Source organism: Chenopodium quinoa, unplaced genomic scaffold, assembly GCF_001683475.1.
Source record: "Chenopodium quinoa cultivar QQ74 unplaced genomic scaffold, ASM168347v1, whole genome shotgun sequence".
Lineage (NCBI taxonomy): Eukaryota > Viridiplantae > Streptophyta > Magnoliopsida > Caryophyllales > Amaranthaceae > Chenopodium > Chenopodium quinoa.
In genome coordinates this window covers 3,521,857-3,544,370 of record NW_018743574.1, presented here as the reverse complement: position 1 = coordinate 3,544,370, position 22,514 = coordinate 3,521,857, and the positions used below count along the sequence as shown (strand labels likewise).

General features: G+C 34.6%; 4 protein-coding genes across 5 annotated transcripts; 3 read left to right on the top strand and 1 right to left on the bottom strand.

The window, feature by feature from the left end:
- The first annotated feature begins 393 nt into the window (after nt 1-393).
- Nucleotides 394-2,326, top strand: LOC110682106 (coiled-coil-helix-coiled-coil-helix domain-containing protein 10, mitochondrial-like). Its single transcript, XM_021858348.1, has 5 exons — nt 394-546; nt 1,213-1,269; nt 1,438-1,521; nt 1,613-1,779; nt 1,954-2,326. The coding sequence occupies exons 1-5, from the start codon at nt 528-530 to the stop codon at nt 2,047-2,049; spliced, it is 423 nt and encodes a 140-aa protein (XP_021714040.1). The 5' UTR covers nt 394-527; the 3' UTR covers nt 2,050-2,326.
- A 924-nt stretch (nt 2,327-3,250) lies between these two features.
- On the top strand, nt 3,251-12,332 carry LOC110682103 (dynamin-related protein 3B-like). Its single transcript, XM_021858344.1, has 20 exons — nt 3,251-3,875; nt 4,631-4,913; nt 5,140-5,168; nt 5,253-5,354; nt 5,468-5,536; nt 5,659-5,718; nt 5,785-5,898; nt 6,983-7,031; nt 7,205-7,314; nt 7,494-7,586; nt 8,029-8,121; nt 8,226-8,363; nt 9,162-9,275; nt 9,372-9,491; nt 9,688-9,730; nt 10,679-10,818; nt 10,905-11,051; nt 11,189-11,241; nt 11,375-11,474; nt 11,814-12,332. Exons 1-20 carry the CDS (start codon nt 3,495-3,497, stop codon nt 11,940-11,942), a joined length of 2,367 nt encoding a protein of 788 aa, XP_021714036.1. The 5' UTR covers nt 3,251-3,494; the 3' UTR covers nt 11,943-12,332.
- Nucleotides 12,333-16,163: 3,831 nt separating this feature from the next.
- Nucleotides 16,164-17,201, bottom strand: LOC110681695. Its single transcript, XM_021857832.1, has 3 exons — nt 17,083-17,201; nt 16,769-16,888; nt 16,164-16,546 (listed from the first exon to the last, which is right to left on the bottom strand). The coding sequence occupies exons 1-3, from the start codon at nt 17,124-17,126 to the stop codon at nt 16,366-16,368; spliced, it is 345 nt and encodes a 114-aa protein (XP_021713524.1). The 5' UTR covers nt 17,127-17,201; the 3' UTR covers nt 16,164-16,365.
- A 1,295-nt stretch (nt 17,202-18,496) lies between these two features.
- LOC110682102 lies at nt 18,497-22,234 on the top strand. 2 transcript variants are annotated; one of them, XM_021858342.1, is made up of 3 exons: nt 18,497-19,226; nt 19,845-21,808; nt 21,922-22,234. In XM_021858342.1, the coding sequence occupies exon 2, from the start codon at nt 19,862-19,864 to the stop codon at nt 21,710-21,712; it is 1,851 nt and encodes a 616-aa protein (XP_021714034.1). In that variant the 5' UTR covers nt 18,497-19,226; nt 19,845-19,861; the 3' UTR covers nt 21,713-21,808; nt 21,922-22,234. The 2 variants fall into 2 exon arrangements, with proteins under 2 accessions (XP_021714034.1, XP_021714033.1); XM_021858341.1 differs by having other exon boundaries at nt 18,497-21,808.
- Nucleotides 22,235-22,514: the final 280 nt, after the last annotated feature.

Here is a 22,514-nt window from a genome sequence, read left to right as displayed (position 1 = left end):
GTGAGGAGGGGGTCCTAATTCTTTTCTTTTTTTTCAACCTTACAACAAACAAACCAAAAAAAAAAGTGAGGTACATAAAAAATGATACAATCACATCACATTCAAAATTTGAATATTACGAACATAATTATTAATTCTTAAAAAAAAATACAGTAGTATTAAAAAAAATGAATGCATATGCTTTCAGGCCATGATTCACGCAAGTAGATTAATCTGAACCAAAAAAACGAACTCATCTAATTTCCAATTTCTTGTACAATAAGACACTACACTTAAAAGAAAGAAAGAAAAAAAAAAGATAAATACGGATTATTCCTTTGACATATTCTAGAACCAAAGTGGGCCGTTGAATATATAAAAGCTGGGCCACAATCCATTAGAATAGTGCGAACTTCTGGCCCTCTCATTATATAAGACTCTCTCTCCTCCTTTCAAAAGCATTTCACAACTCCTCAAAACGCTGAAGTTAAGCTCTCCCTCTCCTCCAGAACCTTCTTCTTCGCTTGCTTCATTTCTTCATCGCAATCATGCCTCGTCGTTCTGGTGGTACTTTCTCTTTCTCTTTCCTCTTTCCTTTTGTTTTTCCCTTTATTTTTATTTATGTTTTACTGTATTTTAGGAATTAGGGTTTTTATTATTCATCTAGATTACAATTTCATTTTGATTTTTAGGGCTTTTTTGACTTATTTGTAAACGTTTTGATGGAAATACAATTAGATATGGAATATTAAAAGATGGAGTTTAGTTATTTTTATTCATTGAAGATTTAATTTGTAACTCGTAATGCATAAATTTTGTCAATGGCGAGAATTTGATTAAGTTGGATGTTTTGACATGATTTGATTGAGGGTTTGATGAATTGTACTGTAATTGTATGAGATGAGCTTAATTAGGGTTATTATAATCTCATCTGGATTATGTGAAAAATTCTAACTTGGTTTGTAATCTAATCTGTAAATTAGGTATCCTTTGATTTGGTTTTCTCATTTTTGCGGAAGATAGCTATAGAAATGAAATGTCTGCGCAATTATAAATCTGTAACTCTTTTTCAACGTTAGAAATGTATATGTTGAGATTGAACCTGATTAATTTCTGTTGCTCAGATGTTCTGCTTTTGATATCTTCGTGCGAAGACTGATACTCTTGTTCAGTGACTTGTTTTGAATTGGTTTTGTTTTAATAGTATCAAGTTGTTTTTCTTTGTTGAATCAGGAGGAAGATCTGCTCCTCGTCCTGCTGCTCGGCCAGTTCGTAACCCTCCTCAGCCAGGTACATTGGCTTTCTTCTCTGGATTCAAATTACTTATCCCTTTTTGAATAACTCAAGTAGAATTCGTGATAATCAACTGAAGTTAACTGTAGTAGCTGGCATTGAAATGCTAATTTGTAGTTTTTACTCTCTTGTATGCACTGCTCACTTGTGGTTAATTATTTGCAGCTCGCCAGGCTCCTCCACCTGCCCCTGCTCCTGCTTCCAGCGGCGGATCTATGCTTGGGGGTCTCGGTGCCACTATAGCTCAGGGTATGCAAGTTATTTTGTAGAATGGTAGCATGAAAATATCAAGGGCTTATTCTCAAATTTCTTATTTGTTATCTTGTTCTTGCTTCCGTAGGTGTTGCCTTTGGAACTGGTAGTGCCGTTGCACACAGGGCTGTGGATGCTGTTGTTGGTCCTCGCACAATCCAACATGAAACTGTTGTTAATGAGGCAGCTGCTCCAGCTTCTGTTAACAACAGTGTTGGTGATGCTTGTGGAATCCATAACAAGGCCTTCCAAGATGTATGTTATATTCTTGCTTTACTTTGAAGTTTGATATTATCATCATTTGGCAACAGACCATTTCCTATTCAATAATACGGAGTAATATTTTTTAACCGCTGGAAAATGAATTAAATCAGGTTGTGATTGTAGGCTGCTTGCCAATCTCATTTTTGGTTTTTTGTCAATGTGCAGTGCCTGAACAATTTTGGGAGTGAAATCAGCAGATGCCAGTTCTACCTTGATATGTTGAGCGAATGCCGCAAGAACTCTGGTTCTATTAATGCTTGAAGTCTTCAGATTGTTTTTTATGACGAAATTCTTGAGACTATTGAAGCTCAAAACTTTTAGTGGTGGTTTATATATTTAGTACTGGTGGGCTGATGCCTATTGTTATGCCACTTTTTAAATGCTTTGATGTCTATGGTATTGGTGACTCCTATTCATAGTTTTAGCCTGGTGGATGTTTCAGATGCTACCAGGCTTTGTTATTGAATAAAGGTTTCTTTGAACTTTCTATATTGTTACGAGTACATGGCTTTACATTCACAATGAGTTTACTGTTTTAGTGTTTTTGAGTGTTCATGACTGGCTTTCACAATGGGTCGGCTGTCGTGTAGCACTTGTATTTTGATTCGCGTGGAGCTTAAATGCTCAATATATTCATTTTTGTCAATCACAATTTTACAAGACACGAGGTTTTCTAGTGCTAAAGAAAATATACTCGTACTTTGGAGTATGAGAGTGTTTACCCCTTCTTTTGGGTGAATTCTAAGGTTATAAAAGGCAATTTTGTGCCAATATTGGGATTACAGAGGCAGTATGTAAGTACAAAGTTTTTGAGTTCAATTTTATGATTAAGCTTTTCTTGAAAAAGAAATGTTTATGATTAATTTGTAATAAAACATTACACATACAGACATACTACAATTTGGAATTACAAGACAAATTTTAATTCAAGAAAAATCGCTCTTTATTATTATTATTATTATTTTTTTTTTTTTATAATTGTAAAAATTGATTGAACATGATTGCCGATACATAAATTTGACTATAATTTTGTATTAGTATGAGTATAAATTATAAAATATTGTTATTATGAAAATATATTGTAACTAATTTATTGAATTATTTATTTGTTTTTTTTTTTTTTTTTTTGACAACAACTACTATTTATTTGTTACTAGTATACATTAGTTAAAGATACAAGTCAAAAGCCGTTAAATAAAAACTGCAAAAGTCATACTATTGCAATTAAAAAAAAATATTTTATTGAGTTAAATAATGACTACTCGTATGGATTATTTTGTTTCATTTTAAAATGTTTTAATACTATTGCAAATTTGAAATACTCCGTAATAAATTATGATTATCAATTCAAATTACATTTTCATTAACGGAGACATTAAATTTCAAAATTAAAACTATTAAATCTCTCTCCACAGAAATTAAATCAAAATTATTTTTTTTCTTGTATGAAAAGCAATTGAAACAACAACCTATTACTTGTCTAACTCTAACTGAAAAAACAAACTGATCCTTGAGCCCAATCTTTTTACCCGCGAATCAATCAACACATTTTAGTTTGGAGAGCACGAAATCAATCCACCACATTTCACCAGAATTCCTCTTCTTCCTTCTTTCTCTTTCCTCTGACTCAAAACTCTCAATTTTTTAACCTAGGGTTTTCAATTTCTCAATTTCCAGCTCAATTCAATCAATAAAGCTCTGCAACAATGGCGGAAGAAGACGAACAACCGCAATCGCCGCCACAAAAAGCTTCATCATTAGGGCAAACACTTATACCAGTGGTGAACAAGCTTCAAGATATCTGCTCACAATCTGGCGTTTCGATTCCGATCAATTTGCCGCAAGTTGCGGTTGTCGGAAGTCAAAGTAGCGGTAAATCGAGCGTCATTGAAGCTCTTGTTGGCCTTGATTTTCTTCCTAGAGGTCCTGATGTTGTTACTCGGAGACCGCTTATGTTGCAGCTTATTCAAACTAAGGTTAATAATGGCGGTGCTGATGGTGGCGTCGGCGAAGTGGAGTACGGCGAGTTCTTGCATTTGCCTGGCAGGAAGTTTTATGATTTCTCTGAAATTCGAAATGAAATTCAGGTATATTAATTTTATTTAGTTTTGATTAATTTTTATTTTTAGGATATTTTGTATTGTGTAATTATTATTGATTTATTGTTTTGCTGATATTTGGCAAATTTGTTGTAATTTTGTATGATTTGAACTTAGGAGGGTTGTTGCTTGCTTATAGGGACCTAAAATGGTAGTATAAGAATTGAACAAAGTTATTGTCCGAATCTCTCATCGCTATTGTGTATGTGACTATTATTTCCAAATGGAGAAATTTCTAGTTGATTTGTTGTGGAAGACATTTAATATGCCACTGTTGTCGAGGCTTTTCTGTTTTCGTTCTTAGGCCGAAGAAGTAGTTTCATTCTTATGTTAGGCTAGCATATTGAGAATTAAGAGGGGAAGAACAATGTAGTACTGTGGGCAGAAATCTACCAAAGTGGTTGTGGTTGTCTTCTTCATATCATAAAACTTATCTATGCTTTGGTATAGAGAATCGTTAGCAAAATAACCATTGCTATTCTTGGGCTTGTTTCATGGCTTAACAGTGGCAAAGCTACGTTCCCGGGACTTCTTTTTGTTTTTCATAACTCTACCTTCAGGATCACAATCAACTAATGGCACTATCTGCCTTCTCATGTCCCATCCCTATTATCTACACTTTTCATTTGCTTATCGCCATTTTTATCTCTGGGTCTCAAAAAACATGACCACATGTCCACATCCACTTTTGGCTGTTAGTTATGTACTAATTGTTGGGAATTTCTCTTGTCTCAATCATTTAGGCCGAAACTGAAAGGGAAGCAGGAGGCAATAGGGGCATCTCAGAGAAAACAATTCGTTTAAAAATCTACTCTCCCAATGTTCTTGACATCACTTTGATAGATTTGCCTGGAATAACAAGAGTTCCAGTTGGTGACCAGCCTTCTGATATTGAGGCACGAATCCGCACAATGATAATGAAATACATACGACATCCTAGCTGCCTGATATTGGCTGTTACCCCAGCAAACTCTGATTTAGCCAATTCTGATGCTCTTCAAATAGCAGGGAATGCTGATCCTGATGGTAAGCTTGCTTTGCTTGTATCTCTTTTTTTCGGGTCTTTGATGTTGTCAAAAGAAATATTTGCTTGATGTTGTGTATTATAAATCCATCATCACTTATGTATACTTTTCTTTCAATCAAATGAGCACAAGCGGATTGGAGTATTTCTGTAGTCATGTTGTTTCACCACTTTTTACTCTATACTTCCTACATTTGCTTAGCTATTTCCTTTTTTTCTTGTTTCCAGGGAAGCGGACTATTGGTGTTATTACAAAGGTTTAACTGAGCTTGATACAATATGTTATTTATTTTGTCATTGCAAAGTGGAAGTATTTTACATTCTCTACCCTTTGGTTTCAGTTGGATATCATGGATAGGGGTACTGATGCCCGTAATTTATTACTTGGGAAAGTTATTCCTCTTCAACTTGGTTATGTAGGAGTGGTTAACCGCAGCCAAGAGGTAATGCTTTTGTTATGTAAAAATAAACCTGGAAATTTACATTGACTTTACGAGTTTTGGGTTCTGTGGTGCCATTTAGAAGTTGTTGGTCACATTCTTTGTTTGATGAGCAGGACATTATGCGCAATCGCAGCATAAAGGATGCCCTGGCAGCCGAAGAGAGATTTTTCCGCTCCCATCCTGTATGATTAAAGTTTTGAATTTCATTTCGTTCTATAGTGGTGGAGTCTGTTTGGATCCGCACTCTTTCACAAAATTTAATGGCTGTCTGGACCTTAGTATCAATACTTATCTTGTTTTGCAGGAATATGTTAATCTAGCCGATCGTTGTGGTGTTCCACAATTAGCAAAGAAGTTGAACCAGGTTCTTATCTTGACATTATGCTCTATTCTCTTGGGTGTGAATTTTGCTGACTGCCTTTATTTATAGATTTTGGTCCAACATATCAGAGAATGTCTTCCGGCATTAAAGTCAGCGATAAGCTCACAGCTGGTCACTGTGACAAAGGAATATGCAAGCTATGGAGAGACTCCTGATACAAGAGTAAGCTCTCCTCCTTTTGTTGGTTCTTATATTTATTATTTTATGTTTAAATTCAGTCAAAAGGAGACCAAGGTGGTGTCAAGCCTATAATAGGGTTATGTACAAAATCATCAAGCTGTTGAACATGAGAAAGTAGCATTTAGAGAAAGCCTAATGCATTTATTTTCTTATCATATTTACAAAATGCTAAAAGAAAATAGCGCTCACAATGAAGCACATGGCTCCAGTCACAAAAACCTCTCTATTACAGCGCGAAGCCTAATTTAATTATCATATTCTTTCTTTCCGCATATGTAGGAGTTCAACTTCAACAACCCATCAATCCATTAACCTTTTTTTTTATCGTGCTTCTGACTCATCTTTGACATTGATTTGCTTAAACAACCTAGGACAGATTGACAAAACCTGCATCTACTAGTGAAGCTGAATTTCTCTTTGAGAAAAGCTTTGGTAGGGACTTTTTCTTTTCCAATGGCCAGGGAAGAAATTGTTCTATTTCTTTGCACGTCATAGAATTTCTTTAATAGAATATGGCATCACATTTATAGTGTATTAGGTTCTTGTGTTGCTTATAGTCCTATACCTAACTTCTCATTTGCACTTTCAATACAAGAGAATCATATCTTGTCATATCATTAGACCACCTGCACAACTTTGGGTGCTTGGTGAAATGTATACAACCTTCTTAGTTTCCCAGCTTTATTAAGTATTTGCAAAAAGGACGGTTTGTTACTAGAATTTAGACCAATTGATAATGTAAAATTAGACGCATCTGACTATTATTTCCAAAGTAACAATGAATTTAATAAGAACAGTTTGATGCTATGATGGATTTTCTTCTTCAATTCATTTCTACCCCTCCCCCCCCCCCCCCATCTCTCCTTTTACAAGTTGAGCTTGATGGGAATTGGATAATATACCTATTTCACATATTGTTTTCTCATTGTCATAGGTATCAGCTAGCTAAAAAAACCGTGATGCCTATAATTTAGCTTACATCATTTCTTTTAGATGCTTTTGATATATGTGCTGCAATTTCTGTAATCTCAATTCATAATTGTTTCTATGTTCCCATGTGCTGCAGGCTGGCCAAGGAACTCTCCTGCTTAACATCCTGTCCAAATATGCTGAAGGTTTGGATTGACATGTCATTTCTTTTATCATTGAAATTTAACTATCTGTTATTAAAATGCAGTTATATTGTTCACACTTCACAGTGTCATTGCAATCTTCACCTGAGCTTTGTTTTGTTTCATTCAATTTTCTGCCCTTCAGAGACTCAAATACTTTGGTTTGCTTATGACAGCATTTTCTTCTTTGGTGGAGGGGAAAAGTGAAGAAATTTCAACCTCTGAGCTGTCTGGTGGTGCACGAATTCATTATATTTTCCAGTTTATCTTTGTAAAGAGTCTGGAGGTAAGTACTCATTTCTTTGTGTGTACTGTGTCTGAAAACTTATTTGGACAATGAATTCTATGATCCCATTGACTTAAATTAGCCATATCTTTCTGCAATGATGTATGCACTACAAATCACCCATTTCCCCGGTAAAGTGGTAATGTCTAATGTAGTAATGTTTATAAATGACAATGTAGGATGTTGATCCATGTGATGGATTGCCAGATGAAGATATTCGAACTGCGATTCATAATGCAAGGGGTCCAAGATCTGCTGTATTTGCTGCAGAGGTTAATCTCCTCTTTTTACTGTTTAATGGATACCTTTTGTTTTAGATTTCAGATCCCCACCCATGTCAACTTTTACCAGGATAAATAAGTACAATGTTTGCTTTTACCACTGGGCTTTTCCAGTTTTGAACCTAGTGATAGACTTTCAAAATTACTTTTTTTTTTAATTATTTATATTTATTTTTTGATTTAGTTTTTTTTTTATGGGCATTAAAAGGCACTTCATTTCTCCTTTCCTACTCCAATTCCTTAGAATAATGACTGGCATTTGCAAAGGCAAAGATGTAAAAGTTATTTGAGCTGTATAAGTTTGTGTTTTTTTACTTAAGTTAATGGATGTTGGAACTTGGAAATGCATACAACCCTTCTGTTTTATACTTGTATATATGCTGCCTTATTCTGCTGTTTAGCTCTTTAATTGCTAAGTATAATGATACTACAGGTTCCTTTTGAAGTTCTTGTCCGAAGACAAATAGGCCGCTTATCAGACCCTAGCATACAGTGTGCTCAGTTTATTTACAATGAATTAGTAAAGGTAAAGAGCCCTTTGTTGTTGTCTAAGACAGTTATATCCATTTGTTTTAAGTTATATCTGGCAGCCTAATTATAGCAAGCTTTATTGTGGTGAATAATTTTTAGATGAGCCATTCATCCATGGTTAATGAGCTGCAACGTTACCCTGTCCTCAGAAAACGGGTCGATGAGGTTGTGGGAAGATTTTTGCGGGAAAACCTCAATCCTGCAGAGAGCATTATAAGACACCTTATTGAAATGGAGGTATGTTGATAGCACAATCTTGATTGTGCGAAGTATTGTTATGGGCATGCCAAAATTGAAGTTAAAAAGGAAATTTCTTTGGTTTGTTACCATATATCTAATTTAATTTCTTTAATTTAAATCACTGATGCATGCCCTCAAGTTTTATGTTTAAATAACTTGTCTGATGAATTGGCAAGGTCACGTCAGCTAATTTGATTCACGCTGCTATGAGCCAAGCAGTCAACTAACAGGTGTAGAGTGTAGACTGCTGAACATTTTGCCCCTATTATTAGTGCATGTTTATATGTTATACGAATGTTTTTTTTTTTTTGGCTCAAAACATGATGAAATGTAATGAATTCTTACTGTAGAATTGTAAAATTACTCATTCCCTATATAGTTTTTGTTTCAAACGCTTTGTGCTACTGGGAAGGAGGATAAACGATTATACGACAGCTTAAGTGAGAGATTCTTGCAACAGCTATTGAGGTCAAATGAAGATTTCTGTTTCTGCTTGTTTTTTTAATTCAATAGTTTGATAATCATTGTACTACTTATTAAGACCATCAAAGGTATCCTTTATGAAACTTAAATTTATGGCTGATTGGTGCTCAGCTGCTCACTGTTCAGGCACTGTGTGCTTTCCCTGCCTTTATTCTTCCTCGTGCTCTTTTGAGATGAGTATTTTGATCTTATATATTGCTGTCAAACCTCATGGTGTTGGATCTCCTTGCTGGAAAAAAAAAAATAAAAAAATCTGCCTTTTGAATTATGATGCTAGAAATACTCACATTTAAATAAAAATGTGTTTTGCAGATGGATTACATAAACACTTCCCACCCAAACTTTATAGGTGGAAGCAGAGCGCTAGAAATGGCTCAGCAGCAAATTAGGTCATCAATGGTAGTTGTACCAGTGTCTAGACAAAGGGTATCGATTTCCATCTTTCATTTATGGATGCCATTTGTCCCTGTAACCATTTGCTATATAAATTTCATTATTATAATTTCTGGGATTCTGGATCAGGATGGTGGTGATTCTGACATGACTCAAGTTTCTGAAAGGAGTTCAAGATCTAGAGCTATTGTGAGGTCACCAGCAAATGGCTTTATTAAGCCACCAGCCAATGGAGTGATATCAGATCAGGTGCAATTTTTTCCTTCCTGATTTGTACTTCTTGATGCTAAAAGTTTTGCCTTATGTCTTTTGAAAAAAAGCGTAGGGAAGAACTCCATGTTTCTTTTATAGACTATAGAACGAGCGGAACTTAGTTTTGTTATTGCTTTCTTGATTCCATGTATGGAATACACTCTCAACCTTTTTCATCTGTTTGATTGAATAGGGAGTTCGAGCAAATACAGAAGCAGATAGAAATCGGCCTACTGGTAAGCCCCCCCCCCCCCGAGCTTTTTTTTTGGTGGTTTACAGTATGCTGGTAATTATTTTCTTTCTTCTAGCAATGTTTGTATCCAGTCTTTTATTGTTGTGAACTTGTGAATAGTGCAAGAATCACAGAATTAGGGTGTCATGCATGGTCGCTGGTCAGTAGGTGTGTAGGAGGGTGGTATTATGGTTTATCAGTGTGCCGAAATGTGCATTCATAATTACAAATTTCTTTTTGTGGATCCTTTTGGGAATGTGTTGTAGATGCAGCGATGCTGGTTACTTAGCTAAGTTGTCAAAGAGGATATCTTTAACCGGCTTTTGTGCTGATAAATGATGCTAATGCAGTAATATTTCCTGTAGAAAAATTTGCACTTTGATACTGATCTACTAGATTTTAGCTCTTGTACTATTGAAGTACCCAGTGTCTTGTTAAGAAAAAGTTCTACATGGTAGAGACATTATTTAGAGACTTAGTTCAAACAGTAATCGGAGAGATTGACTGTGCAGTTGAGAGTAGTTTCCACATTGTACTGTGACCATATTCTCAATGTTATCCTTATGTATAACCTTTGGGCATGTTTTCTGACGGGTAAGATGCAGTTTGACATGCTAAAAATTTTCTGGCTTTGCAAGGCTGCGTAAAGACTGGGTTAGAGTCCAAGCCCAAGTTCGCCTCGAGTAGAATTGTACTTTATAGTTCTTCCGTGTCAGGGGATTTAATGCCGTGTGATAGAAAGTGTTGGGGGGGGGGAGGGAAGGTGCTAGATGATTGTTTGGGTCCATAGGACCTGATGTAATGATGAGTTAGCGATTACCTGTCAAGGATTAATGATAACAACTCCATGCTTTAGCTTATGAGTAATGAGACGGAGAGCCATATACCAATGATCAACCTGAGCGCATCTTACAATATCTTCTTCTTTTAATTATTTTAAGTGTCATTACAGGTAGCTCCATCTGGGGTATTTCATCCATCTTCAGTGGGACTGAGAACCAACTATCTACTCGTGAAGCTCCTAAAAGTATTGCACAAAGGGAACCTGCATACAACATTGATCATGCACCTTCCACCATTCATCTAAGAGAGGTGCATTATATGGCTTTTGTCTCTTTTACATTGACTACATTTGTTAAGAGCATGCTATCTTACATCTTCGTTTTATTTTATGTCAGCCTCCTACAATCTTGAGATCTTCGGAGACTCTTTCAGAGCAAGAAGCTACAGAGATAGCTGCTACTAAATTGTTATTATCATCTTACTTTGACATTGTGAGGAAAATTATTGAGGATTCAGTGCCCAAGGCTATTATGCACTTCTTGGTTGGTGATTATGACCAATACCTTCCTTTATGCTAGTATCAATTTTCATATGTGAAATGAAGCCGTAGCTGTTACTGCTACTTGTACAATTTAAAATCTTGTTCTCATTTTGGGCAATCTCTATATGTTCTTATCAGGTCAACCACACAAAACGTGAACTGCACAATGTTTTAATTCAAAAACTTTACAGGTAAATTAACTGTTCAGCTGCTCATGCATTGTTTTGGAACACTAATGTGTTCCTCTTTTGCAATCCTTCTCGTGCCAATGATGACAATGTTTTAGCTTGCCTAAGTTATGGTTTATTTATATGGTTTTTGCAGAGAAAAACTATTCGAAGAGATGCTGCAGGAACCTGGAGAAGTGTCAGCTAAGAGAAAACACGCTCGAGAGACTCTCCGAGTTCTTCAACAGGCTTTTCAGGTTAGTTTTGTGGAACTCTTTTTGTAATAATAATACACAAGAGCTCATCTGTTAATGGTATTCGAATGCAATTTCACAGAACATAGTTTTTAGTTTTACATACTCGTATTAAGTTGCACATTTCTATTATACTTGTTGGGCATGTTGGCTATGACATGGTTAGCTGAAGCTCTGTTAGATGTGCAAAGCTAAATTATTCGCTACCCTTTTCACTACTTGTTAGAAAAAGCTACCCTTTTCATAAAATTGGAGACAAAAATTTCTGTATGCTAAATGAGCTTTAATTGACTAATCAAAATCTATTCTCTTTATGACGTTATTTACTTGCTTTGTTTGTAGACATTGGATGAATTACCTCTTGAAGCAGAGACGATTGAAAGAGGATATAGCTTGGGTACCGACTCAATTGGATTACCAAGGACTCATGGGTTACCACCTACATCCTCTTATAACACGAATTTCTATTGACAAGCTCATGTTTTTTTTTTTAATGGTTTTCTGGATTGATGGTTTTCTCACCATTGTCAGTGTCAGTTCTCAATGCTCTTATATTCTATAGAGCTGGAGCAAATCATTCATTGATACGCACAGGAAATCACGCTTCTTTTTTGAGCTCACAAAGTTGTGAATCCCAGGTTCTCTTGAGGAGCCTTGACAAGCAAGAACACGTTGCTCCTGTCGAATCATAGGTGCTCGGTACATATTGATTTTTTTGTTATTTTACAATTCATAAATGAAAGGGGAAATAATAAGTTGTAAGTTTTGATAAATGATCGATCAATGTGTTTTCTATAGCTTCAATCATTCAATTACGAATATGGCAAATGCAACTCTACTACCTGGGATTCTTTCTCTTCATTCTTGTATTTTCATTTTTCATTTTTTCATTTTTTTATTATTATTTTTTTTATTATTTATTTATTTTATTTTTATTTATTTATTTTTTTTAAGTATGTGTTTGAGCCCCATTAACAAGGTTTTCTTGAAGTGTAACTTTAAAGTTTAAAGCAAGCCAAAGTTGGCAACTGACAAGGCGACCATCCTTAAAGCTTGATAAAACATTTTTTATTGTGTTAATAATCACAATAATTTGACCACACTTGTGTTAATTTTTTTTTTTTGGAGCAAACACTTGTGTTAAACTACCAATGCACAAAACCATAAATCCAAAAATACAAAGTACAATATAAAGACTAATCTAAAAATCTTTCACCGCCCCTTAATTCAAGAGTTCTCTTGACCCTTCTCTCTCTAACCCCATTCTTATCTTTCACCGCCCCTCCTTTCTTCAGCCCTGCTCGCCGGCGACTGGCGTTTCGCCTAGCCGTCGCCGGCGAGCCCAGTCATCCCGTTAATACCCCTTTTTGCTATTTTATTTTTAGTTTTTTTTGGTCTGTTTGGCGAAGAATACAGGGAGGCAGGGAGCTCCAATCCTCTTCGGTAATTCGTGGGTTTTGGTATATCATCAAGGGTTTCGGCATATTGTCAAGTGTTTTGCGACTAGTTTCAAGGACTAAAGAACCAAAGGGCTACCCTTAACGCCGTCGTTGAAAGGATTAATTTAATTTCCCGACGGTAAAAGGTGAAGTTAAGGCTAGGGTTTCCTCGCGTATCTAAAGTTAGATTTAGTGAGGGGTTCTTTTTCTGTTGTCGCTAACGATTGTCCGTGGTGTTGAGTTGGTTGTTGCCGGTGAGGTCTTTCCCTTTCTTGTTCCTTCCTATGTTCTTTCGTTTCTTTGTGTTCTTGTTTTATTTTAATTGTTGTTTTGTTTTGTTTGGTTTTATTATGTTGTTTTTGTGTAAGCTTCTGATTTGGTTGGTTAAGTTGTTGTCTTTAAATAAAGTTGTTCAAGTTATAGAGGGTTATGAAGTGTGGTCGTTGTTCTCGGCGCCTTGTTGTAAGGTTTATCAATCCCTTGTTAGTTTGGTTGGCGGTCCTTTATGTTGCTTGTTCGGGGTGGGATTGTGTTATGGGAGGTTGTCATGTTGCATGTGTGGCTTCCCCCTTTGTCAGTTTGGGTGATGTCCTCTGTGTTTGTGCTGTTATTTAGAGGCTAGCGATATTTATGCAAGCAAAAAGTATTCCTTGCATTTGGAGTTTGCAGGGGGTGGGGTAGGTAAGTTTGAGGGGAGAGGGTTGTACGTCGGCCCTGTTGCTTATTGGTTGCGGGATGATATAGGTCTTCATTCAACGACTATCATTCCAGTGTCGGTGTTGGTGTTGATGATGACAAAGACAGTCATCATTAAAAATTTCAATCTTGAAGGAGGCTCCCCATCTTTAATGTTTGGGGTAAGCAAAGTCCTCCATCTTCTTGCATTCTATATAGGTAGAATTGCAGGAAAGAAACCTACATTTTGGTGTAAGGTTTCTCTTGGTAGAGTCGTGAAAAAATTCGACTCTCATGGTTTGGCTCCCGGACTCTTAGGAGGCGAATCCCTAGGAGTGGAGTCGGGTGATGGGTCCTTTTTTCAGCAACAGGGGGCTTTTGACTTTCGGGTGTATTGTCTCTACACTTCTTCCGCCGGGATTTTTCATAGGGATTATGCTAAGTTTCGGTTCCCTTCTTTAGTGTTCGCTTGCATTATCTGTCCTTTACCAAGGTTTTGGTTTGTTTGGCAACTTTTGGTCCAACAAAAGGTTTTGGTAAGAACCTTTTGGTTATCCGGGCTCCGAGATGTTTGGTATGATGCACATGGGTGTATTAATTCATTTCTCTTTCCCTCTACTGGTTTAGTTAAGTGGGTTTTGTTGTTTTTAATTTCTTGTTTTAGATCTCTTAGGTTGTAATTTGCCTTTATTTATTAAGTTCTCATTGTCAACAACAACAAAAAAAAAAAAAAAAAAAAAAAAAAAAAAAAAAATACTTTGCATACATTGGTAAACAAAAAATCATAATTAATATAAAAGTTAAATAATTGCAAGTTTATTGAAAGTAGGCTTTTTTTTTTTTTTTTTTTTTTTTTGGGGTTAAATACTGATGAAATGTTGATCTTGAAAACTAAAATAAAATGAAGACATGGGCTTAATTTGGAACAAAAAAGTATTTCGTACAATACTATGTCTTTTCATTTATACAAGACTAGTAAATGTATTCATGCGTATCAAAAAGTCAATTGTGCTTCTTTTTTTTTGAGGCAATTGTGCATTTGTTGGTCAATTGTATCAAAAAGTCAATTGTGCATTTGTGCTCCATATTGGATTGTTAACTAGTACTCCATGGTGGTGAATTGGTAATCTATTTCTTTTAAAGCTTAATTATAGTTTCTTGTTAGAGTCCGTTCACATTTACTGAACTGAATTGAACAAAGGTGAAATGCATATTATATGAGAGAATAAAAGTAGGAGCTGAACTTAAACTGATTGGAGCTTAAACTGAATCGAACTGAAATTAAGCTGAAGTGATCAAAAGGTCTTTAGAGGTGTAACAATTCTCAATCTTCTTTAATCTTTAATATTATAAGATCAATTTACAGTATCTCTAATATATTTTATCTTGTACTCCTTTTTTTTTTTTTTTTTGACAAGTGATACTCCTTACTTCCTTAGTTTTAGAAGAACAAGTAAAATGAAATACTACTTCCGTTTCTTATTATGTGCAACAAAAGAATATTTTATGTCTTACAAATAATATTCCTTTGTTGCATATAATATGAAATGGAGTTAGTAGAAAGTAAATAAGTAAATCTTTTCAAGAAAAAAAAAAAAAAAGTAAATAAGTAAATGAGTAAATGAATAAGAGTGTTGTTGACTATGTGTAGATTTGACGTTGATGTGCTAATTGATTGACGATGTAGTGCTTGCTGTGATTGGTGGCTTGGTGCTCCTCATTTACTAATTGCTGAAACGTTTTGGTTTTCTGTAGTAGAAACGCAAAGTTTTTTTTTTTTTTTTTTGAAAACCAGAAACGCAATGACAAGTACTACTCCGTATATAAGATATAACTATATAAGTAATTTTATACTAATTGTCCAGCGGGACTAAATACAACCTTGTCTGGTTAAAAAATGAGAAAATTGAAAATTCATGAGATTTTAGTTAAGAGGTTTGTTTAGTTAACTATAAAAAGTGAAATATGTAGAAATTACAAATTCATGGCAATTTCAGTTCTCATATCAACCAAACATTATCTGACCTTAATTGTTGGAGAGTGGAGATAGATAAGAAAACTGATTTTTAGTTATTTATTTAATTTTAAATTTTTTTTTTATCCCTGAAATCCTACTAATTTAACCCTTAAAATCAATGACAAAGTTAAGGATTCATTGATACGTATGTAGCATGTATGGAGTAGTCAAATTTCCTTTATGCATGTATACTCCGTAATATTTAAACTTAAATTTGAACTTTTAAATTCCACAGAAAAATATAAAGATTTTATAACCTTTTTTTAAAAAAAAATTCTTTATGAGTTATTTGGTTTGTTAAATTGAAATGGATTGATATATAAAATCTTATCTTAATAATAATAATAATAATCTAAATTTAAGTTAAGCCGCTAGAAATGCCAAAGTGAAACAAGTTTTAACCTCAAAACATGTACAATTGACTAATTGAGGTCTAATGTAAAATTTTGTCTATTTTTCGTGCAAAAAATCATTAATTGTCTGAACATATGTATTTGAGAAAATAGAAAAAAAAAAAAAAAAAAATCAATTTTAAGAGTTAATGACATTGGCAACAACAAATAATCAACACTCAACAATAATAATGCTTATTATTACTCCGTAAAAAACAAAACCAAAGGTATCATATAGTAGTAATAATAATACGTACAAATGTACAATCATGCATAAGCATATTGCATATAAACTTCGCCATAAGCTCCACACTGTACTCCTTTAACACACACATTTTGTAAAGCTAAATGATACATCAATAAAAGGCTTCTTAGGCTTCTTTGACAACAACAACCTCATCGCCGGAGGCAGAAATCTCACACCTGCAGCCATTGCCGCACTCGAAAAAGACTTTCCCGGCATCAGGGCCTTCAGTCTTTACGAAGCTACATGTATACCCTTCTTTGCAAACACAGAATCCTCCCTCAGTCTCTACTTTGCTAGACTCATCACTGCAGTTTTTTTAAAAATAAATTAAATGCTTAGTTATTTTTCATAAATGTATAAGCTTATTAATTAAATTACTTTTCAAGTGTACGCTTATTGTTATTTTACAATAGCTACGTAAAGTAATACTTAAGGTAAGGCATATAATAGTTATTGTGTTACATGTACAATCAACGAAATAATTCTCGTAAAAATGTTATTAGGTACAAGTATGAATATGTACGTACGTGATGCAAACACAGCTTTCGGAGCATTTGGTGAAATGCTCGCCAGCGGTAAGAAGTTCGGGTTCTTCAATCTTTTTGATCACGCAAGTCCATCCCGGGGCACATTTGCAGCATGAGTTTCTGTTCAGTAGGAACAATCAATACACATACATAATTTAATTAATAATTAATTTATTTAATATGTAAATTAAAGTATACACACAAATATAAACAAATGTAGCTCAAGTATATAATTTGTCCAAGAATTCATGTAATAATATTGCTTAAAATTTGTATTTATAACCAAAAGAAAAAAAAAAGGTCACATTACGTACCCAACAGCTTCACCAGGTGGGCAGCAAACCTTTGATGCTTCCATTATTATATAAATAAATTTGGCAGCTTCTTAAATAAGTAGTTAGCTTCTTTGATGTAAAGATTGATTAATTTGATAAGCTAAGCTACAATACCTCCCTATTTATAGAATCCTAAATTTGATGTAAACATTACAAATGGCAGATTGGTAGCGCACTACTGTGATCGAAGAACTTGTCTAATTTAATTAAATGGTATCTTCCTTTTTGGTCCTTTTCGTGCGTTTTTTTAGAATAAATTGAAACGACAATTATTATCTATCTGATAATTAATTCTAACAAAATCTCATTAGTTAAAGAAATGTTAATAGTTTAAAACTATGTATTGATACAAACCTAACAAGATCTTATTAGGAAATATGAACACAATTGTAAGTATAAGCAGTAATATATATATTTACAAACTTTGACCATTGAAAAAAAAATGTTAAGGACATTAACTCATTAAGAAATGATGAAATATTCAAAATTTTGTACTTGCAATTTAAATTTCTACCATAACTATTGATTTTTACAAAAATGCAAACATAATAATCTTGCCATATTCATAATTATAGTCACCAAACATGACACAAAAATAGAGAGGTAAAAGATAGCTTGTTTATAATTTTTTTTTTTTAGAAAAAATATTCAAATTGATAGTTATAAACTTATAACTGACTAATAATATGTCGTAGAAAAGCTTTGATTTTTTCTTAATTAGTTCACTTATTTTATTTTATTTTATTTAAATTTATTGAATTATTTTATTTCTCTCTCTAACGCCAACCCCCATAAAAATCCAAAAAAAATAACCCAAAAACCTGATCAATTGGGACTGTCATGGATGGAAAAATTCATGGTAAGCCTCAAACCCTCTTTAGTCTATAGTTTATGTAGTTTTTTCATAGTTTATTGGTCAATAAGTGACTCTCTCTTTATGAGAGTTTGTGAGTCTCTCTTTATGAGAGTTGTTTCTCCCCTTCTATGGAGTTTTTCTGTTTTAGGGTCTATTGGTCAAGGGAGACGAAGATAGCAAATCTTCGGCAACGAAACTATTATTTCTCCTTTGATGCTGCACGAATTTGTGAGATTGTTGTATTTTGGAAAGATGCAACGACGTAATCAATGGTTTACAGCCTGTTCTTCAGTGGATAAGTTAGTAGATTAGAAGAAAAATATGTTTCTAATGTGAGATCTGTTCTTTGTAGTCTTTACATGATTTTTATAAGTGTCGTTTGGCTTGTTTAATTTATGCTATTTCTATGGTTTCCCCTCAAAAAAATTGAATTATTGTAGTTTTAATTTGAAATTATTAACCCTTATCAACCAACGTCAACATTGCCAAAAGGATGACTTGTATGTGTAGTTGTGTGAAATATACAAATCATTGTTGGCTCCTTGTCAACCTAACAAAAAGTAAACCCCTAAATTTAATTTTTAAAATTCTGTCAAAGCTAAGTATGGAGTAAGATACTTCCTCCGTTTTTTTTAATATCGCACCACTTACCTTTTAAGGAAGTTTCACATTTATTGCACCATATTCATTTTAGGAAAAGAAATTTATGTGTTCACACTATAAATACCTAATATACCTTTGCTTTTCAACCCTTACTTTTATTTTGTGCATACAATCACATGGGCAACTTGGTATTTCTACCTTTTTCTCTCATCCTTTTTTTCACTACCAAAAAATTTGTGTCAAACCCTTATGGTGCAATAATAAAAGAACGGAGGAAATATAAAAAATAAAATATCCCAACAAAAGAAACGTACTACCAGTATTAATTTATTATTAATTTAAAAAACGTAATGAAACGAAACGCCAAGTTCTTTTTCCGTAATATATAAACGTCCATTTTTTTTTAGCAATAAAAACGTCCAATTGATGTACTTTAATTTTGCTAGTCTGGCCAACTGAAATCGTCAAACATACATATACATACCATACTTTGAATCGATGATGATCCAAATTTCATTCTTTAAAATTGCCGTTTTTTTCTTAGTTTCAACAAAAACAACGAAACCCGTTTCTCTTTCTAGCCGCCCTTTAAGAAACGGACCCCTGCTTCAACTGCGTCTTCTGCAACATTCATCGTGATTACTGATTCGTGATTTTGTGTAAGGTAACTTTTTTTTTTTTTTTTTAAAAATCTTAATGTCATCTTTCTCCACAAATGTTATCATGTTTAAACTTGCAGCTTTGATTTTGGTTTAATCATACTGTATTTGCAATTTCTATTTATTATATTTTCAACAATGGAATTTAATCAAGGAAATGGTGGTAACTCTGTTAATAATTCATTTTTCCATGACATTGTAAGTGGTCACTAAGAATTCATATATGATGTTTTTAGAGAATTAGACTATATTCTGTTCATGATATTGTATTATCTCTATCCCTATTTAGTTGTCTCATTTTTCATTTTCGTCCGTCCCAATTTTTTTTATTTTTTTTTTGGTGTCCTGTCCTAAATTATGGGTGAGATTTTTTTCCTCTATTATTTTACAATTAAAGTGCAGTTAGAGACATGCCGCACATTTGAGAGCAAATTTAGAGGGACGGAGGGAATATTAATTTTTTATTGCATTACGAAGTACTTTTTAATACTTCTTAAAAAGCGTGTAAAATGCAATTAGGGCAATGAAATTGGGACAGGGGAAGTGATTGTTTAGTATTAGTTAATTAGCACCTATGTTACGTTCTAAAAAGGGTTGTGTTCTTATTTGTGTAAATTTGGCAGTTATCAGTAACAGAAAAATGCCTGCAGAATCTGAAAAATGGGGGTGGAAACATGTAAGTGTGTTTGGAGGGTTTGATAGAGGGAGTGGTACTAAAAGGTGGAAATGCAACCACTGTAATCAACGTTACAACGGGTCTTATTCGCGTGTTAGAGCCCATCTTCTTGGATACAATGGGTTGGGTGTCAAGCCTTGTCCTGCAATTGATAATTCTGTAAGAGAAACATTTAGTGTATTTGAGAAGGATCGTGTAGCTAAGAAGCTTATGAAGAAGAAGGGAGTTTCTTCTAGTCGAAACACTATGACAAAGTACAGTGTTGGAGTTAGCCAACAGACTGAACCTGTGGATGATATTGTGGCAAGGTTCTTTTATGTGGATGGAGTGAATGTCAACGTCGTGAATTCAGCCTACTTTAGGGAAATGGTAAAAACTGTGGGTGCTTTCGGTCCTAGCTATGAGCTCCCTTCGATGGAACATTTATCAGGCTCTTTGCTGAGTAAAGAGAAAGTCAGATTAGAGAAAGCCTTGGCATTAGCTAGAGAATCCTGGCCTAACACAGGGTGCACAATACTATGTGTGAATCGTCTGGATGGTTCACTCGGATGCTTCTGTGTTAACTTTTTTGTAGCGAGTCCTAGAGGTGTTATGTTCTTGAAAGAGGTGGACATCATTGAGGGAGATGTACCAGATAATCTTTTCATCAATGAGCTTACCAATGTGATTGCTGAGGTAGGTTCTTCGAATGTGTTTCAGGTCATAACTCGTTTAGATGTGCAAGTTAGTGATGTTTTTGAGTCAGTGATATTATCCAAGTTCCCTAATATCTTCTGGTCTCACTGCACTTCACATTCTGTTCTTCTGTTGATGGAGGAGATGGCTAATCTTGATTGCATGAAGGATGTAGTTTCAACTGCTAGTGAGATTGAGAGGTGTGTTTCTGCTTTTCGGAGTTCATCTTCTTGCACAAATATAGATGCTCTTAAGGGATCCAGAGACCAAGTCTCACAAAAGTTTGCACCCTCTTTTTCCCTGGTTAGGAAGATTCTTGAAATAAAATCAACTTTGTATGACTTAGTTGTTAGAGAAGAGTGGAAGCAATGGAGACTTCAGAATTCTCAGGAGGTCAGATTCAATGTTGAAGCAATCATAGCAAGGGATGATTTTTGGGGTCGGGCAAACTTAATGGTAGAGGTGTTTGAACCCTTCATGAGACTTCTTGCAACAATTGACGTCGATAAATCTATGGGGGATGTTTATAATTGGCAGATTATGTCACTAGAATCCTTGAGGAGTAAAGGAATAAAAGATGAGCTGTTGTTGAATCAGGTGGAATTGCTTATAGAAAACAGGTGGGATAAGTTATTTTCTCCACTTCATGGAGCAGCTTATATGTTGCATCCTAAACATTTTGGGAAAGGCCAGAACAAGAACAAGTGTCTAATGAGGGCTTGGAATGCCACACTCGAGAGATATGAGTCTGGGTTCGAGTCTAGGAGAGTGCTAAGAGAAGAGCTAGGTGTGTACTGGAGAGCAGAAGTATCTTTTGGAGAAGAGGATGCTGCAGACTGTAGAAATAACATGGAGCCAGTTACATGGTGGGAGAACTTTGGATTCGAGACACCACATCTTCAGACATTAGCCATTAAGATTTTGAGTCAGATTCCTAGTGCAGCAATTATGTGTGAGGAAAGCTGGCAATTGTGCGATAGCATGCCATGTAGGGATGCTGTTGAAAAGCTGGGATTTGGATCAGATCAAGCGAAGGATTATGTGTTTGTACGGAATAATCTGAAACTTCAGGCCCTCAGGCATCGGAAGGTGGGTGGTCAATCTGGCTTGGGGTGTGGAAATTGGGGCATATGTTGTTGAGCTTTGTATCTTATATTAGTTGTTATATTCCTATTACATCATCAGTAGCACTGTAGCACATCAACTTCCAAAGCAAATCACGCTAATGATGTAACTGTGAGTAATCAAAATCTCTTTCTGTTTCTGTTCTTTTGTATCCACCAAATACTAATTTACTTCTAGATTATTCAAAATTTAGCGTTAACAACTTCTTGTATGTTTGTTTACAGATGCAGATGGTTTGTTGGTGTACCAGTTTATGCCCAACGGCACTGCTGTTTGTTTCATTCTCATCAGCAGGAACTTTTCTTGCTGATTGTTGTGAATCATATGATGTACAGAATGGTCTGAATGTACTGTGAAGCCTTTTTGTAGTGTTTTAATGCTGCAGCAGTGCAACAAAAATTTTCCTGAATGCAATTGTGCAAAGCTCTCATGACATATAGTCTGACTTGTGAAATCTTATTGTATACTAGTAATGATTCTTGTTGTAAATTCTATAATCATACACCTCAGTCCATTTCACAGCATTTCTCATATGATTTCCTCTGGCAGATAAAATAAACATGTTAATGAAACTTTTTGCTCTTTTAATTCAGATTTTTTGCTGGTTCAAATGTATCATAAATTAAAGAAACTCTTTGCTCTTTGATTTCAGATGAATTTTGTAAGGAACTGGATTTTCTTAGTTAATGATTTACATTTGAACCAACAAACATGACAGGAAGTCAATATCTGAAACTGACTCAGATAACTACTTTTAAATTTGTTTCTTGTGCATGATGTATATGAGCATGAATTTTCGCTCTTTTTTGCTTAGAAT

What these genes read in the sequence shown, in the direction of transcription:
- LOC110682106 (XM_021858348.1), top strand. An exon ending in TCGTAACCCTCCTCAGCCAG is followed by an intron (nt 1,270 to 1,437) that starts GTACATTGGCTT and finishes AATTATTTGCAG; the next exon opens with CTCGCCAGGCTCCTCCACCT. An exon ending in CGGTGCCACTATAGCTCAGG is followed by an intron (nt 1,522 to 1,612) that starts GTATGCAAGTTA and finishes TTGCTTCCGTAG; the next exon opens with GTGTTGCCTTTGGAACTGGT.
- LOC110682102 (XM_021858341.1), top strand. Translation starts at nt 19,796, where the DNA reads ATGTTACGTTCTAAAAAGGGTTGTGTTCTTATTTGTGTAAATTTGGCA.
- LOC110681695 (XM_021857832.1), bottom strand. Translation starts at nt 17,126, where the DNA reads ATGGAAGCATCAAAGGTTTGCTGCCCACCTGGTGAAGCTGTTGG. An exon ending in CCACCTGGTGAAGCTGTTGG is followed by an intron (nt 16,889 to 17,082) that starts GTACGTAATGTG and finishes CCTACTGAACAG; the next exon opens with AAACTCATGCTGCAAATGTG. An exon ending in GAAAGCTGTGTTTGCATCAC is followed by an intron (nt 16,547 to 16,768) that starts GTACGTACATAT and finishes AAAAAACTGCAG; the next exon opens with TGATGAGTCTAGCAAAGTAG.
- LOC110682103 (XM_021858344.1), top strand. Translation starts at nt 3,495, where the DNA reads ATGGCGGAAGAAGACGAACAACCGCAATCGCCGCCACAAAAAGCTTCA. An exon ending in TCTTTGTAAAGAGTCTGGAG is followed by an intron (nt 7,315 to 7,493) that starts GTAAGTACTCAT and finishes ATGACAATGTAG; the next exon opens with GATGTTGATCCATGTGATGG. An exon ending in TTCTTCAACAGGCTTTTCAG is followed by an intron (nt 11,475 to 11,813) that starts GTTAGTTTTGTG and finishes CTTTGTTTGTAG; the next exon opens with ACATTGGATGAATTACCTCT.